This window comes from Corvus cornix, chromosome 4A (assembly GCF_000738735.6).
Source record: "Corvus cornix cornix isolate S_Up_H32 chromosome 4A, ASM73873v5, whole genome shotgun sequence".
Classification (NCBI taxonomy): Eukaryota; Metazoa; Chordata; class Aves; order Passeriformes; family Corvidae; genus Corvus; species Corvus cornix.
Genome location: NC_047058.1, coordinates 8,091,967 through 8,110,512, shown reverse-complemented (window position 1 = coordinate 8,110,512; position 18,546 = coordinate 8,091,967). Strand labels below are relative to the sequence as shown.

The following is an 18,546-nucleotide window of genomic DNA, read 5'->3' as shown; positions in this document are numbered from 1 at the left end:
ATTCAGCATTTTTGAACCATGGCCACAGAACTGTCAATTATGCACAGTACAAAACTGCATTTAATAATAAACAGAAGTTATAGAACTTGCTCCTTTCCAACATTCCACAATAATGCCTTGAGTCATCATGCTGCATTCATTAATTCTATCTTAATATGAATTTCAGAAAATAAAATACAGAAACGCATGATACCTGAATTATGAATGGTGTGAGTTTCTTCTTATTAATTGCTCTTTCATCAATTGTGTCAGGAACAGAAAGATTGATCATTTTGCTGTTAGGGGGAAAAACAATTCTATTTGAACAACATTTAGTATTTAATCCAAACAAAACTCAGTGTACTGTGACAATACACCACAGCACATTTCCTTTAGCCTGCTTCGTTTTGTGTAATTTTTTTTCATAAAATGAAGGTTGTATAAATCAGAAGTTAATATTTACATTCTCGAGAATGTATTCGTAAGTAATAGCTAAGCCTGAAACTTTAAACATGTTCCCAGCCACTGCTGATCTCAGCTGCTGGAGCAAAAAGAGCACATGAATTATTCACAGTGCAGTCTCTGAACTAGTGAAGACTCAATGCTCTGCTGACATCCACTGCACATTCTAGTAAGACAACAAACTTCCTCCTATTGTAAAGGTTTACTACTGCTGGCAAGAAAACATGCCCCAAAAAAGAACAAACACTTGGAGAGCTCAGTGGGGAACATGTGAGCATAATGAATTTTTAATCAACACAAAATAAGGCAAATTTAAACTTTATATGATGAACTACTTCCTACTCAGTTCAGTCTTTGCCTAAAGCCATGAATTACTTGAAACTTGGGAAATAAACTAAAAATATGTATCATCAGCTAAGGTTAAAAAATAAAAAAAATTAAAGACAACAGCTAACTGACTTACACTTACTTTGTGTATTGATACAGAATTACTGAAATTCCAGGTTGATCCATTTCTTCACTATATTAATTCACTTACAATAAAACAAATGAACCTAACCCATAAAACCAACAAAAACCTCATACACAGAAGGTTGGTGGCATTTAGCAGCCTTACTAAGTGCAGTTATCAAAAAGAACAAGAGGATTCCCAGAAAATCCTTTTTTGGGTTAATGCATAATAAGGTCACTAACATTCCCACAGAGGATAGATAAGGCCTGTCTAAACATCCAAGAGAATGGGCTATTTATCACATGTAACCACCTTCAAGCTACCCAGCACCAGGCTGAGTTTGCACCAGGACAACTCCTGCTCCCACAAAATACCTTCTGCCCCCTCAGCAAACTCAAGTCTCAAGCCCAAACAAAAGCACTGGATGAAAATATCAGCTGGCACCAAAGCTGAGGCATCACAAAATGGCAGTGAAAGCCTGGAAGACTGAGCCTCTTTTTATATTTGCAAAACATTATGCACACACACCAGTCACAAAACCAGCCTAGAATAGGATGAAAATTCCCCTAACTACAGTTTTGGAACGTTATTTTGCTGATTTTTAATTTTTTTTCTTTAATTCAGAAGCCATCATGACTTACCATAGCACAATCCCATCTCCCACAGCTTTGAACAGGTCATCTGTATTTGGGTTCATTGGAATAACGTGCCTACAGTCGGGATCATTTTCCAGGGCTTTGTTTATCCAGTTTACAAAGGCATATTTCTCTTCCTCTAAGATAACCAATTGTAAATTTAAAACAGGTTTTTTCATAACATAGCAAAGATTTTCCTAAAAGAAGCAGAGTACAATAGCCCAGGGAAGTAACAGCCCCACTATCATTACCACACATTTTATTAGTCACACAAAGTTTAAAGAAAGAAGACTCTCACTTACAAGTTCCAGAATATTCCTGTTATTTACCTGTTACTCAACTTTATTATACTCAAGTATGACACAAGGACTTCATCAGCAAGCACAGTTAACGAAGCAAATAAGAACACATTTAACTTATACACTGCTAAATTTGCAGCATATAAATTCTGTCCTGCTCTCACCCTGACACGAGATCATTCAGCTCTTGGAGAACTAGAGCACAGCACAGGACATGGTAGAAATGGGCTGGTTTTGGCACAGGACATGCAAAAGCCCAAGAGATAGAGTGGTACCTGAGTAGGAGTGCTGGGTCCCCTCACTGGAGAGCTCTGAGGTGCCCCCGATGGCACAGATTCCTTCCTTCCTGTTAATGGCTCTTCGGAATGTTTTAGCGATATCGCTGCTTTTCACCTCTTGGAAAATCTACAATTTAAAGTGCTCTGTTAGACAAGAAAAAATTGTCTTCATAAAACAAAAAGGACCACAGAAGGAGCTATTTCTTCTCAGCTTCAAAGCAAACTTCACAGTAAGATCAGTGAATGTGAAGGGCCCAGCAAGGGTGTAGTGATATTAAATCTGACATGGATAGTGGGCAGAGTCATCCCACTTTCTCAAACACACACTGCAAGTGCCTATTGAAACAGAAGCACTAGCCATGAAGTACCTTGCATATATTTACCTTTACAAGTAGATTTCAAGAGACCACAAGAAAAAAACATGAAACTTTTGCAGTCTGAGTACAGGTAACACATGCAGCAGTTCCTGCAGGGCCAAACTTGAGAAAGCTGTGGGGCAATTTTAACCTTTCTGTGTAAGCCAGATTTTTGTGGGACTGTGACTTTAGTTCACACAAAAGACTTTGTCCACAACCCAAGAAACAATTCTCTTTAAGCATATAACAGTCAAATCTGCAATAGTGTAACAATGACTGCTGCAGGTAAAGATTCCCCCTTCCTCAACAGCAGGCTTGGGCTAACTGGCAAAACACCCTCTTGTTGGAGGGCCAAAGAGATGCTTTAGCACAGGAAGAATGCACATGCCATTTGCACAGGCTGGATGTTACTGTTAGCAGCCCCAAGGCCCTACAGAACTGAGCAGCTATTAGTAAAAAACACATTCAGTGGCTGGAAAGCCTACTGTAACTCCCTCAAAACTGAACTAAATTAGTTTCAACAAAGCTGAAAACACAAATGAAATGTATACAGGTTCTCTAAACATTACGCAGAAAAAGAAAATGAAACAGCACTGTAAAGCAGGGCAAAAACGTGCTTCCGCTAAAAGGAGAGGACACCAGGCTGCAGAGGTGTCACCACAGGTCCAGGCTGCTGGTTGTCACACCTTACTGTCCCCGTCCCTTAAACACAGGGAAGTTGGCAAGTCAAGATGATGATACAGTGCAGTTAAATCATCTCCTGATGACATGCAGAGGTCGATTAGGTAAAGCTGACTGAAGATTTGAGAGCCCAAAAGTTGGGGGATTTCTGGTTGGTTGGCTTTAACCACAAGGATTTTGATGCAGATCTATTTACTTTGAGATTTCCTGTGTTAACTACTGGTATTGCATATCTTCTTGGGAAGATGTGCTCTAATGCTGAGGTACCACTAAATCACTTTATCCCAATGTAAAGTCAGTTCATGTCATTCTTTCTACCATAACTGCAGCAAAAATGCTCAGTTAGAAAACAGCAAGAGTTCAGTTTGTAAAAATCATACAGCTAAGCATTGCTGCTAATGTACACCTCAGCTGCCCTAAGACATTTTGTGTTTACTCAATCACTGGTACCTTTCAAATGCAACAGAAGAGATTTATTTCTTCCTTCCTAGTGCAAAGTTAGGAGTAATGGACCAGCTCAAACCAACAGCTGAAACAGCCAGCCAGCATGCAAGTGTTTACAAACTGCAAACTCCAACTTACTAGTTGGCTCCAAACTAAAAAAGTTCAGAGGGTCTGAAAACAATTAAGGAACAATTAAGGTGAAGATAAATTAAGAAATATCAAGAAAACTAACTGACATGAAAACAGCTCCCTCAATGTACTGCATATACTTTAATTACTCCTTCAGCATTCAGTCATCAGAGCATCAAAAGGATGAAGAATGTACATCAAACCATGATCTCAGAAGTCTTGTGCTTTTATGAAAATAAATTCTGACCTATTTCTGCCAAAAAAGACTGATCCTCCAACTTTTCCTATCACCTTACTCCTATTCTTCCCTTTCAAGGCAACAGATTTGAATTTTCCTAGATCAGCACCTAGCACAAATCCAAGTCTGTCCTGAAATGCCCTTTCATGTCTTCAGTAAATACTTGTAGTCCCATTAAACAGAGAAAGGAAATTATACTGATACATGGGGAAAACAAGCATTCATCTGTGTGCCTGGAAAAACTGAACAGCTTCCAGTAAATACTGTAAGCTTGGACCATTTCAAGTCTTTTTTTCCAGTTGTCACCTCATGTAAAAACAGTATTTTGGCCTCCAATGAAGCTATCATACAGGAAAGCCACATGGATTCTTTTTGGTTGGTTTTTGAACAAAAACCAACCAATATTTCTCCACTGTCCAAATCTAAAGGCTGTCAATAACAGCACAAAAGACAGATCATATACAGATACCTGTACAAAGAACTGATTTTTACATGGCTAGTCCTCAGAATTGATCAGTTTGTCAAAAGAAAATTAGGATTAGGGTAAGTGGCTAAGAAGTCAGGTTCGACCTCTTCTACGGTCTTCCTTAGCTTAGTCTAAAAGGGTCCCCCAGGCTGCTGGCAATTCAGAAATTTCACTTACATAGACGAATTCTTCAAAACTAATCTTCCCATCTTTATTCTTGTCACCATCAATCATGAGCTTCTGGATGATCTCTCTCACTTTGTACCCAGGGAGAGGCAGGCTGGCTTCCTTGAACAGCTCATGCAACTCGTAGTCACAGATGAACCCATTGCTGTTGAGGTCTGAGGAAGAGAAGAGGCAGCAGAAGGTTTTAGAAATGTGCCTGTACCTGACAGAAATGACCCCCAACAGAGGGGCAACTCCCATGTCCAAGAGCTTTATGGAGAGCAACCTGCACACTGGGGACTTGCTGAATCCATGCAGGGCATGGACACACAGCAGGATGGCCACACCAAAAATATCATTGTTCAAAGGACACCCCTAGGAACCAAAGGCATGCAGTAAATACACACAGCACATCCTCAGAGAGGGTCTCAACACAAGCCATGGGAACCCTGCAGCTCTGGGCAACAGCAGCTTCAAAGCAAGTCTGACCAGGATGACTCTGGGCACATGTGACAAGTCTGGTGTTGAAGTTTCACAACAGAACATCTGCATTTTCATAAACAATCTCCAGAATGTCTCTTTTTACATCTAACTGCCACTGCCTTTGCACGTTAAAAATAGATGGTAATGAAACACAGCACCTCTTATTTTCGGAACTGAAAACACCAAATCAGCTCTGCAGTTGCATCTTTATCATGTTGTCAGTGATGTTCTCCATTTAACACTGACAGCAAATTGCAACCAGGTGCTTTATTGCTGCCCAAGAATGCTCTGCAAAGACATTTGCTTTCACAGTCTATCACCAAGCCGTAGCAGCACCATGTGTTTAGTGAGATATTGTCACCCACAAGACCAAGGAAGAAAACAAGAATCTAGTGTGACACTGGAGCTTTGCATACAACAGATCCCAGTCTCTTTGGGGACATCATCACATCTACTCACCACACATGGTAAATCCAGCAGCCCCAGCCTTTCTTCAGGGAAGTGAGATTTTCCCGCCACTATGGATAGACAGGGGTTGCGTGCCTCCTTTCCCCAAGCTAATCAGGATGAGCAGAGTGCTGCTCACAGCACAGCTGGCACCCAGGTTTCAGCAGAGAGGGGTCCACAAGGAGACAGAGTATTTGAAGTAGTTGCACAGCCCAGATTCACACCTCAAAACATAAGCATGACCCTCCAGCCCCATCTTTGGAGAGGCAGGGATTCAAGATATGTTGTACTGTTACTGGCTCAGTAACAGGATGCTAAAATCCCTTTGCTGTAGGCAAGTGCTACAGACAGCCCAGGGAAGTTAACTGAGTGCCTGAAGAGCTGCACCAGCCCCAGAATTTGGTTTTCTTCAAGACGGAATCTCACCACAGCCACTGGGGTCAGTATTTATGCTTAAAGGGAGATATTTTCAAGAATAAAAGAAAACAATCAGGATAGCTCCAAGGTCCAGGGTTATTTTTTTTAACCAAATGGTGGAGGTCAATTTACTTTCAATAAGGAGTCTGTGGTTTTTAGGTTTTGTTTCACAGCAATGTTCCAGCAAGCAGCACGTGTGCACCACCACTCCAACCATTCTCATTTTCCAGATCCATATGGGAATATGGGATTTTAAAATTGTTTTTATCAGTTAGCAAGAAAGTGAAACTTTGCTCAGTGGCAAACATCCAAAGTAACCAGAGCAAACCTGTACTCCCTCCCACACCCCAGTCTCAGGCTAAGGCAGAGCATCAATTCCAGTGGATTAAAAAATACATTAAACTACTTTATGTAAAGCCAGTGTTTACAATAGCGCTGATGAAATAAAGTGGTTTTCAGCAGTGATTAATGATACCAATAGGCTGCTGTCTGGCCCTCAGTTTTAGAATTTTATTCCAAAATAATACAAGCTTACAAAGGCAAGCTTTATTAACAGTCCAGCGTGAGATGTCATGAGCAAACTATTTCCCCTCTAGATAAATCACAGCTTCTTCTATTATGGTATTTTTATTACTGAATCTAACTTTACAATTATGCATCTTTTCCCCTCCTTACAGCCAGTGAGGAAAATAAGTCAAGAAGGGATTTCCTAATCTCCAGAGCCTGTGAACCTAAAACAAAACTTTGCTTTCACCCTCAGCCTACAGTCAACTTCCATTGCTTTTGCCTGTGCCGGACTGAACCAACCACAATCCCTCAGCATGCTGACAAATTAAGCATGTAAATCCAGAAACATCCGTTCATCACTTCTTCCAATCAATCCACCACCTAACTTCTACATCTACCCAAAGGTTAGAGTAGATGTAAGTAGCAGGCAAAGAACAGAGAAAATAAGACTTCAAAATATATATTGTATCCTTGATAGGATCTGATTTTGATTCAGATTTGGTAAAGGTTTTCCTCTTGACATGTCTAGGTTAAGCATTCAGAAGTATTTCTGATTCAGGCTTGCATGTCTGAGCCTATTCAGATGTGAAAGGAATAAAACCTTATATGGTATTTCAGGAGGCAGAAGCCTGTTAGGTGAGACATCAGGAAACCAAGCTCCAAAGTCTGCAACTCCAATAAGGAACGTATGGATAAAAGGATGCTGAAACCTATTTAGAGCTTGGTTCTACATATGAAGCCCTGCAGGGCTGGTATCAGGAATTTACTCCAAGCTAGGCCAACATCTGCCCAGTCTGATGGTTTCATTCACTCCTGCAATCAGCATCTTCCCAGTCCTCCAGGTGTGCCTAGTTCAAAGAAGATTTACCTTTGCTCACTAAAAAAAAAGCAATAAGAAATAGGAGCTCTGCCACACAAAGAGCCATCTGAAAAACACACTCACATGGGACCTCACATGAGTCAGGAGCATGGCACAAAGAAAGATTTTGCCCATCACGCTGCATTGGGCTCAGACAAACAGAAAAAAACAAGTGTGAAGGACACACCTTAACTCACTCAAAACCTTTGATTCTCAGGATTCAGGACCTAAGGTCTTGCAACTCTTAACAATATCCCAAATATCCACTTGTAAGAGTTACTCTTCCATAGTATTCTGGGAAAAAAAATTGATCACCAATTTAACTTCACAGAGTAAAACGGCATCTACGTCCCAGACACTTGGGAGTGAGAATTACAAGTAAATCAGGTCTGTTAGTTTAACTCTAAGACCACACACCAAGTTACTGGTTTTGCACTGAAGATGCTCTCATTTCAAGTTCTAGCTGGTTGACAAATTTGAGCGTTAAAGCCTGCTGGTTTTACCATAAAGTGGTGCTGGCCTGTGGTTTTGGCTTGGTAGCAGAGTCAAGTAGTCACTGATTGACTATGTGATGGAAAATGAACCTGTTCTTAACATGTCAAAAAGCCTGACATTACAATAGGCCTGAGACCCCTATCCCATAGGGCAGCTGCTTCCCTTCCTACTGTCTCTGTTCCCCTTCTGGCATCAAATGTACAAAGAAGCAGCATTTTAAAAAAGCACCAAAAAAAACAAAAGGAAAAAAAAAAAAAAAAAACAACAACAAAAAAACCCACCTCTGCAGTACCAGCCAGTTCCAAAACTATTTCCAGCATTACTGCAGGCCTACCATATGGTGCCTTGCTGGATGTCCTGCAACAGGACCAGACTTCAGAAAGAAGGTGGTCTATAATCCCTCTCTAACAAAATCTGAGATGGTATTCAACAGCTGAAGAGGCTGTCAAAATAGAAGCTATCCCAAATGAAATTGTTCAGCGGCCTGCCCAGAATTACTAATGGAAGAAAGCAAAATTGTTTTAACAGACAAGCTACAGCCTGGATTCATTATAGTCTGCCTGATGGAAAGGAAACTACAGCACATCTGAAGTTTCCTATTTCTACTGAAAGATGTATGCATGCCCGCACGCTAAACCTGAGAAAGGTCACAGCAGCAACACACAGCACTGGCCTCTGCCATGTGCAGGTGGTGCAGCAAAGCCGCAATGAATCCCAAAAGCTGCTTCAAGCTCTGCCTCAGCTTCCTCCTGAGGACAAGTACTTAAAATAGCTTAAATAACAGGATGCAAGAGGGGAAAGTAACCCACACATTTCCTTTTAAGGACATATGCTCAGCAGGACACACTAGCAGGATCACAGATCCTATTTGCCCTAAGCCAACATTTCAGAGCCATTGTTTTACCACCTTGCAGCGCTGAACAAAGTGTTCAGCTGAGTTATGATTTTTGCGTATGTCGTGTTTCCAGAAAAGAAGCTTATTTCTGCTTATCTTAGAAGGAATGAGCAGGAAGACAAATAAAGAGAGCAAGTTTGCAGATTTTATTCTGCCACACCTCCCCTCTGAAGTGCCACTGTTTGGCCCCAAGTACACACTAACAAGCCCCTGTTCCACAGAACAAATTCAGAGATCCAATGAGATCTGGAGCAACCTGCTCTTCTCCCACTAACCTGCGGGTCACTTAAAGCCTAGACAGCTCCAATGCCACACTTAATGACTGTTTTCAGACATTACCAAAGCTTCTTTTCCCCACTGTTCTTTACCAGTTGGATCAGTTCCAAGACAAATATCTGCCTGTAGGATGGTGGGAGCTGCTTGTCTGCGCTGTAGCTGACTTTAGTGATAACCTTAAACAGTGGTTTCTCACCTGTGGATTGTTTTAATAAGCAGTAGGATGTCTATGGGACTCATGCCTTTTGCTGGCTGTCAAAGAACAGCACACCAGCTGCATGAGAGAGAGGAAATACCTTCAAGTGGCGTGGAAGGCAAGTGGTGATAGAGTACTTAGTAACATACCTCACTGCCTTCCAGCATCCCCAGATGTCTCAGTCCAGTCCAGCTGTATACAGAAAAGCTGGTCAAACATACACCTTTAAAGTCCCATCAACTTACACATCCAGAGCAGCAACTTACCCCAAGCTGGAGTTAAAGCAGGTCTCCAGGAAGCCCAACCAGCCATGCATCAGAGCAGGGCACATCTTGGTGAGCATAAATCACCCTATGAAATGTTTCCTTCTCCCCACATCTCCTTCATGACATCCTAGAAGCCAACCAACTGAGTTTTGCTATAACCATGCTTCTCAGCTGTGTTACAAATCTTCCAAGTAGCTGGGAGACGATAAACAGGCTTCATTTTATACAGCAGTCTTAGTCCAACTTCTGTTCACATTCACTAGAGATGCTATTAGAAGTTCACAGTGAAAGTCAGTCACCCGGCCAGTGACCAGTTCCATATCCCAGGGCAAACATGGCTCCTTTAGGCAAGAATAAAGGGAATGAGACCATTAAAGACACTCCTGGCAGGTGTGTCCCACATGCTTGCGGTCTCTACCATGCCTAAAGCACACAAAAAGGCAGTTGAAAAGAACTAGCAGATCCTATCTCATTTGTGGGTATGTCCAGGATAATTAGCTCATTTCTCATTAATATCTAAGTTCGGACACTGCCTTTATAATTTAAAACCAAACAGGGACCCACCTCCTGGGCAGGGTGAGCTGGTTTCCTAAAACAAACCAGGATTTGACCTGCGTTTCTCCATGTTTCCAGCACAAAGGCAGCCAGCCAACCTAATCTCAATAATTTCCCCCACACTAATGACAAAAAGCCACCACATTCCAGAGAGGTTAATAATTTTAAATGCATCCAAGGACAGAAGAGGCTGCCTATATCCCGGCCTTATTGAGATCTGCACTCAGTGGTACATTAGACAGAGAGGCACATTAGGCAGAGAGAAACACTATGCTTCCTCCCAAGGAACATCTCCCTCTGTGGCAACTCACTTCTACCTGCTGCAAAAGTCTTGAGAAGAGCGAGAGAGGAGAGGGAACTCTTTAAAATGCAACTTGCTTCAAGTTCCAACAGGGGATACTGCTCCACGAGAATCAGCTGCCTCTGAAATTCACAATTCTCTCTGCAGACTGGAAATTCTGAGCAAGTGAGAGTTTTCGCAGTCACCCTGCCCTAGAGGGTGGTAACACCCAATACAGATAAGAGGCAACTATGATTTTGTATATACAGCCAGTGCTCAAGTGATGCCCATGTCCAGTTAGGAAAACAAAATGCTGGCTCTCACCACTTGCGCAACTAGATCCTGGCCAGTGCCAGTCCTGGGTGTGGTTCCCCAGCTGCACACACTGACCTCAGTCCCCTCGGCTACACTCCCATCCCCACCCCTCCGTGCTAGTTCTCTGATCCTTCAGTAAGCCGTATCAGGAAACTAAACCAACAGAAAACAATTTTTTCCATTATGTCACTTTTTTGCCCATTTCAGTTTCCTGAAGCAGCCTGCCAGAGGCTTCTGCAATGCCAGCACAGGCAGAAAGCTGGGAGGCAGGCGGAGCAGCTGGGGGCTCTGCAGTCCCTGGAGCACGACAGGGTGAGGGAGATGAGCAGAGATGGAGCCACCAGAGGGCAATGGAGGTGTGCTCAGCACAAGGTATTGATCGTCACCGCAAGTCGCTCCATGATGGCCAGGTAAACAAATTCAGTTTTGCTTACAAGCCCCAAAATGCACCTGCACAAACCAAAAATTCAGCACCTACACTGACCATCCACATGGCTCAGCCAATCTGCCAAACCAACACCACCAGAACCAAGCACTGTGCAAGCCCTGAAGTGCTGCCAAGGCCAAAGCAATGCAATACCTGTTTGGATATTTCTTCTGCCATCAGGAAGCAACAAAGCCCACCCTGGAGCAACAGCACAAGGCTGTCTGCCAGTGCTCCCTGATAGCCAGACGGCTTGTGTCCCTGCCTTTGTGATCCTTGGCCACAGTGACAAGCCAGAAGCAACAAGGCTGGCAAGGGACTCCTTTGCACAGAGACAATCACGAGAGCAGCAGAATACCCACATCCTGCTGGCACTGCTGCTTATCACAGGGGTGGGATAAATCCAATTCAAATGTGCAGCAGACAGGAGCAAGGTGACCTCCTCACTATGACTTACCAACTTTAGCAAAAGCCTCCTTGAGTTCCTCCAGCTCATCTTTGGAGATTTGCATGGTGTTGGCCATCTCATGGATTTAGGAAGTACCTAAAGAGAGAAAAAGAACACTGTGTGAAACCAAGCTGCATTCAACAACATGCAGTTTCGAACAGCAGCATAGCAACAATCAGTACCAGTGTCACCACAGTTACCAGAACCACATTTATCTTTCCACTAAGAAAACAGATGTGTCAGAGAAGGGAAATACAAGATGGAAATACAAATACAATAATGCTCTTTAACAAGTCAAAAAGCCTATTAGCCTTGTTAATATTTAGCTTTGTATATTATTTTACAACTATGCTGTTCTGCACATATTAAGGTACCTGCTGTCAGTGTATTCTGTAGGTCAGAAAAGCTCACAGCTCCAGAGATTTTCCACAACTTTGAACAAAACCAGAATCCAGAGTTAAAATATTAATGCAAGAAATACTGAATGCTCTGCTTGCCCATCTGTCCCAAGTTCACACAGCTACCAAGCCCAAATAAAAAAGATTCTGAACAGTACATGAAGAGTGTCTTTCAGCACACAGTAGTATACCTGGCACTGTTTGCAAAAAGGAAATAGTTTGCTTTTCTGCAAGAAAGCTGTTTGAATCAACACTTGCTTGTTTCCCCAGATTCACACTCCCAAAAAACTCCAAGGAACAGACTGTTTGCATGGCCACTGATCCCCTGAATGGCAGGAGCATCATGAGCAAGCACAGAACAGCAGGCATGAGAAACACTGAAACCCTGAGTACGCAGAAACTCCACTTGGATCAGATCTGCTTGGTGTTTAAGAAACAGAGAGGATGAAGCACTGAGTTCCTCCACCCATCTGCCATCATCCTCCTTTCCAAGCACTGATTAGGTGCCACCCAGCCAGCCTGGACAGGAGGTGTCACCACAGGGATGGGAGAAAGCTAGACACCTATGCACATCCCCTTCCCAGACATTTGTGACAGGGCATCAGACGCCCTGGTGGCACTCTGGCTGACACAACCATGAGAGAGCAGCAATGGATGCAACAATGCTTACAGGGCAAGCCCTGTGTGTGAACAGAAACACAGGCACTGATAAGCACATTCTAACACCACTGCAAGCTGTAGCTCAGGGTCTGTAGAAATAGGGATTTAGGCAGTCTCAGTGCAACTTCAAATGAGATTTGCATCCCAAGATTTTCCAGCTCCCACTTTGTTCACTACAATCCCTGAAGCTGAGAAATAAAAGGTTCCTCCTCTGCCTATGGGAACAGACACAGCTGCCTCCTCCTTTGTAAGCAAAAGGATGAGGAGTGGATTGAGGTTTACAGACTGTCAGAAGGCAGGATCCTGAACGGGCTGGCTCTGGTTTGAGGCTCAAGCAACAAGACTCAGTTTAATAAATGCCTGTGCTCTGATTAGCAACCCTCTTTTGTCTGAGGCTCCCAGCTGCCTTCACAAGCACTCTTAAGAATACAAGTTTGCCTGTAGCTGTAAATATTCATTTTCTGTAACACTTCACTCAGTCTGGAAAGAATGAAGTTGTTAGAGATGAGAGCAATGGCCAGGTGTGGCAGCCTGGGAAAGCAGCTCAGACAGGTGCTCACAGCAGAGAAAGTCAACAAGAAGTTTCATCACTGCAGAGACATGAAGGAAAGCACTTCAGACTCCACCTCCCAGCACTAGCAGGCACAACAAGATGTTGAACAGTCAGTAAAAGCCACCAACAGCAAGACAACAAACTTCATCACTGGGATCAAGTTGAAAAAATGGGGCAGGGGGAGGAATCACAGCAAAGGTGCATCTGACTGACAGAGGTAAAAAAATAAATTTTTATAAAAGTAAACTTCTTTACTGTTTCATGGATTACAAGTCAGGCTAGCTGACCAAGGCAGTGGTACTATGCAGGTCCCTGCAAGATGCAGGAATGCTATGTGCAGCTACTATGCAGGTCCCTGCAAGATGCGGGAATGCTATGTGCAGCACTGACTGTCTTGCTTGACATCCAGTCTGGGATCTAGCTCCATTCTTGGAGCAGCTCCTTCCCTGTAGCACTCCCATGGGTGCCTCAGCCGACCCTCAGTGCCACCAGAACCTGGCTATTTCCAGGGGATAAAGGCATTGCTTAGCAAGAAAATCAGCTCTGGGCAAGCTTGTTGCACGATACAGGAGATGGATTTCACAACTGGCAAAAACACTTGGGGAACGCTACCAAGAACAGAGACAGATTTGGCTATGCAGGCAGGTTGCATAAGCTGCCAGGCAGGAGAGGCTGAGCTACAGACTGAAAATTTAGCCAAAACTCCTCCACAAGTTCTGCCTTCTTCCTAATTCTCATTTGCACCAATTCATTTTCAAACCATCAGGATTTCCCTTAAAAAGGTATTTCCCAAAGCATCACTATCTAACCACTTAATCGGAATTTAATTTGCTGCTATCTCTAACATCTTTAACACCAAAAGAAGCAGCAAACACCACCATAAGCTGAGAGCTTTTAAAAATACTGCTCTGTTAAACTTTATCAGGGAGATATGCACCGGATATGCTCTGCAGTTGTTTGTATGGGTCTTGACTTAAAAAAACTTTTCCTTCCAGTCCCTAGACTGTTCAGCTCAGTCCATAAAACAGGCTTCCCTCTCAGTTTTTATAATACCACTTCTTCCTTCTGTTTCTCTGTTTGAGAAGAAGGAGGGAGAATTCAAACCAACAGAGAAAAAGCAGACACCTGACCTTGCAGTGCTGTCTGGGAAGGGGAAAGGATGTTAAAACAGTTTATGGAAAGGTTAGTGGGCCACAAAGTTAAGCTCCCAAAGCAATTTACAGAGCTTTTCTTCAATGAAGAGGTATTACACCATCATTGACACACTGGGCTGGAAGGCAGGGGAGCTTTTCTTTTTTTTTGTTATGTGGGAGTTTTTATGTTTGTTTGCTTTTAGTAGCTGAGTCTGGGGCATTCAGAATCATGTTTTTCATTCAGTTGCATTTTTAAACAAGAGGCTTTGTCTTGTGGGACATAAAAGGCCCTTTTATCACACTGGCACAGGGATCACACATCAGCTGCCTCACTCCAAGCCCTGTGGGGACACACCACGCTGCTCATGCTTGACCATGTCACGCTCACTCCTGCTGCAAGAAAGACTCCACCAGGGTATGACAGCCAGGGAATGGCTCACATTTAAACAACCATTTTAGAGGGACAAAAAGAGAACAACAGCAGAGTTTTAGTCTGGTGGCTGACAGCCCGTTAGTAAATGCACAGATAAAGTGTACAAGATCCCTGCTCCAGATCCCTCATCCTGTCTTCATCCCTCACCCCACAGAAGAAAAGCAAGGGCAGCTCTGTAACACATGGATGCACAAAGGCACCTACGTAGAAGAGCATGGCTGGCAGACAGTGCAGCCTGTTCCTCTGAAGACTTTACCTGTGATACAGATCAGAGCTGCTTTAAGTACATGTCAGGTCTTGGAATATCAACTCCTTCCCAGAGACAGGCTGTATAAAGCTCCTGTGCAAACAAATTTTAAAGGTTCTAAACACACTGCAGTCACTGAACCAGAGTTAGTTTATTTGCAGAACTGCAATAGGGGCAGGTTAAGAAAAGCTGTCCCAGAGTGTGTTTTGACAGCTGTGAGCCATCTGGGGACAGGCCACTGCAGGGGCTGTCACTGGAGGGATGTCTCTGCTGAGGCACTCAGCACTTCCAGCACAAGTGCCAGAAGCTAACCAGGATATTTGGGTGGATTAACTGCCCAGACAGCAACTTAAAAACACTCAAGCACAGAGAAAAATGTTCTCAAGACTCTTCTCCAAGAGGGGAAGCCCTGGAAGCTGCATCCTACACAGAGGATTGGTAGAAAACTGATGAAGGGGGGATATCTGTACGTCTTGAAAATTGGCAGATTAATTCAAATTTGAAAGCACATAACAACCAAATATTTCCTCACAGCCACTTGAACATTTCCAACAGAAACAGCTGGAATTTGCTGCTGATCCAAATGGAAGAATTTACTTTCTTAGCAGCTCTGTGTTACTCTGAAAACTGAGTGCTTCATCCCTTCCAGGCCTGCCTTACTTTAATATCTCTACAATGACTGATTAACAATATCAACTTGTTTACTCAAACAGGCCAATGCAGAGATACATTAAAGTGTCAACAAAAAGGTATTAATATGTCCTATTTAAAAAAAAATCCAACACAAGTAAGCTTGACCTAGTCCGGAGCAGTGACTCACTCCGTATGTATTCCCCATTTCCGAGGAACCTGTGGTTTTGCTCTCTTCTCATGACAAAAGCTCCTGACATCAGAAAGCAAGTCAGTTAAGCATTAGCTAATTAAAAATACTCAAACTCCACATATCTGTGACCACTAACCCAGCACATATCTTTAGGAATAAGCAATGGGACAGCCAGGCACTCAGTCCCCTCACAACCCACAGCAAGTGCCAGAGCCCTCAGGCTTGGGCACTGATGCAGCTGCCTGGCCAGTTTGGAGGAAACCCAGTGATTCAGCTGACAAAGGATCCAGCCCTCAGGCTTCCTGTGGCTCACCTAATCCTCCTTTTCCTCCCTGTTTCGAAGGCAGGGCTGGTCCCTGCCAACAGCTGCATTGAAGAGTGGGGTGGCTGCATGCACTCCCCTCTTCATCCTCCCCAGCCCCTTCTGAAAGGGGCCAGCAGCATTGTGACCATCCCAAAAGGGCTCTGCAAGCTCCAGAGATGCTGCAACAGCCCAGAGCAACCACCCTCAGGATAGTGAGGCAAGAGTCACTGGCAAGGGATATAAGCGTACCTTTTCTTTGCATCCCTTCCCAGGTGACTAAGAAGCTACAGAGGATTCTGCAGAGATCTCTTGACACTGCAGGAACCCTCCTCCACAGGCACAGGCCTATGCTCATGCTGCTTTTGGAAATGTTTGCAGGCAGGAGAGGGCACAAATACACCCACTCCCATCTCCATCATCAGCTCTGATAGCTGCTTTTACTGGTCCAGTCCAAGCAAAGCCTTTGAGTTTTTACAGACAACTTTGCCAAACCTGATGGTGACAGGAGGACATGAAAGTTTATGGTGACAGACTTGGTCTGATGAGTCCCCTGAGGTAAATAGTTTCCAATGCTTTGGAGGGAGACAGGAAAGTTTAGGGACTGATGGCCTGTAAATTAAAACCTATCCATAAAATCCATCCTCTCCTGCTCATAATCAGTTTGTGTTCTCATCAAATGTTCATCACAGTGTTTTGCTCATCAAATTCCTACAAGACAGCACCCGCACCTTGCATGTGGTTATTAGCAAACACCAAGCTGACAGAAGCACATAATCTTTTAATTGGCAATTACCTTCCAGACAGCCATTGGTCAGAGGCACTGGCTGAAACCAGACCTTCACCACACTTTGGTGATAGATGTCATCCTGGTAAGAGCAGTGATTAGGAGATGCTACCCCAACCAGAGAGGTTGCACCATGTTGGTGTCTAACCCCTTAGCATCAGCATGATGCTGCTACTGCAGATTCTGAAATCAATTTGGTATTGCTCTTTGCACAATCGTGGTTCTTGTGCACACAAACACTGTGGTGTTCCTATCCACTCAGGGAGCTGTTTCCCCTGCCTCAGGAAGAAAGGGGCACACAATGCTTTGAGCAGGTATTGCTTTGTGGTACCAGATTTGGCTGAGTAGTGTCTCTCATCTGTGGATCTCCCCTTCAGTGAAGTTTTCTCAGCCCCACACACAATAGGTTCAACCACAATGAATCTACAGCTCTGCTCTCAAGGTCTGCAATGCTTTGACTATTGAACACCACTGTACTCTAACACCTGCAAAGCCATTACCCAAATGCAGCTTTATTTCAATCTTAATCCAGCTTCTCTTGGCCATGCAAAGCACCAAAAAGCTCACCTCAACAGGCCAAGGCCAACTACATAAATTAAGTTTTAATTCTGAATTATTTTAAGCTTGCCTGGCTATTTGAATTGACCACCTTACACGACCCAGTTCTCCAGCTCCCTCAAGCTACTGCCCTTACACACGGTATACTCTTTGACTGATCCATGATGGCTGTGTAGCCTACCAATTGCATCACAGGAAAAGGACACAGGACCGCAGATAGGGATTCCCACTGCACAGGCACCCTTCACATCACTTCATCCCAATTCCATATTGAGATTACCTCTAGCTGCTGTTCCTGAAGCACCTCTAAACCAGCAAAAGTCCCATCAGCAGGTTCTGCTTTATATTCTTTCAGACTCCTGAAACTGTCATGCTGGGAGAGGCAAGTTCCCTGCTATGCTTATGCTCACTTGGGAGTGGACTGTGAAACTTTGCTCCAGTTGTTGCACAACTCACCACTGCTGCAAGGGAAAAGTCTGCCAAATCCATCAGGAGCAGACACACATGCTGGAGTTAGTCACTGCTCTTAGCTTGCCAGAGGTTCTCTCCAGATTTGGAGGCATGTCTCAGTGGGGTATTCACCTCTGGACAAGTATGTTCCTCCAGCAAATCCAGGTTAGAAGCTCAATTTCTCCTAGCTAGACCTGCATGGAGTGATGCCAGCTATTTTTCTAAGCAGCACTTGGGTAGATGCCCAGCAGAGATCTGGGCTGCAGAGAAGGCAGGGCCACTCCAACAGTATGGGAACAAATGCAGCAATTTAGTATTCCTATGCCTTCTGCTCAGACTTTAACCATTACCCCAACATCCACTGACAGCCTGGACAACCTGATCCTTCCCCGTTTGCATGCTGGCCAAAGTGTTTTCTCTCCCTTCATGGCAGAACCAGATTCACTAGCTTCAATCATCTTAAATCCTTAGTAAAAACAACTGCTGACCCATCAGCCAATTTACATGCCTTTGACAGTCCTGCACAGCCAAGGAAGCTCTTTTGGGTGCAGTGAAGCCTGGATAATGATCAGAACCCTGACACAGAACTGAGCTGTAGCCAGCATCCAGAGAAAACCCAAAATCAGCATCAAACCTGCCCACAGCATCAAATAGGAATCAGCCCCTTGATAAAAGCCCAGGAGAGCCACGTCCTCCAGGGCAGCATCCAGAATACTGAAAGCTCAGGATATGAACAGAAGTTCACAGGGATTCAAGT

General features: G+C 43.8%; 1 protein-coding gene across 6 annotated transcripts in view; it reads right to left on the bottom strand.

The window, feature by feature from the left end:
* The window catches only part of PLS3 (plastin 3), a 50,455-nt gene that overhangs the window by 9,046 nt on the left and 22,863 nt on the right, over nucleotides 1–18,546 (bottom strand). For all 6 annotated transcript variants that reach the window (XM_039571749.1, XM_010407615.3, XM_010407617.3 and 3 more), the window contains 5 exons: nucleotides 11,456–11,542; nucleotides 4,596–4,759; nucleotides 2,102–2,231; nucleotides 1,534–1,666; nucleotides 194–275 (listed from right to left, as the gene is read on the bottom strand). In XM_039571749.1, the coding sequence (XP_039427683.1) occupies nucleotides 194–275; nucleotides 1,534–1,666; nucleotides 2,102–2,231; nucleotides 4,596–4,759; nucleotides 11,456–11,522 (576 nt within the window). In that variant the 5' untranslated portion in view covers nucleotides 11,523–11,542. The remainder of the gene's footprint in view (nucleotides 1–193; nucleotides 276–1,533; nucleotides 1,667–2,101; nucleotides 2,232–4,595; nucleotides 4,760–11,455; nucleotides 11,543–18,546) is intronic.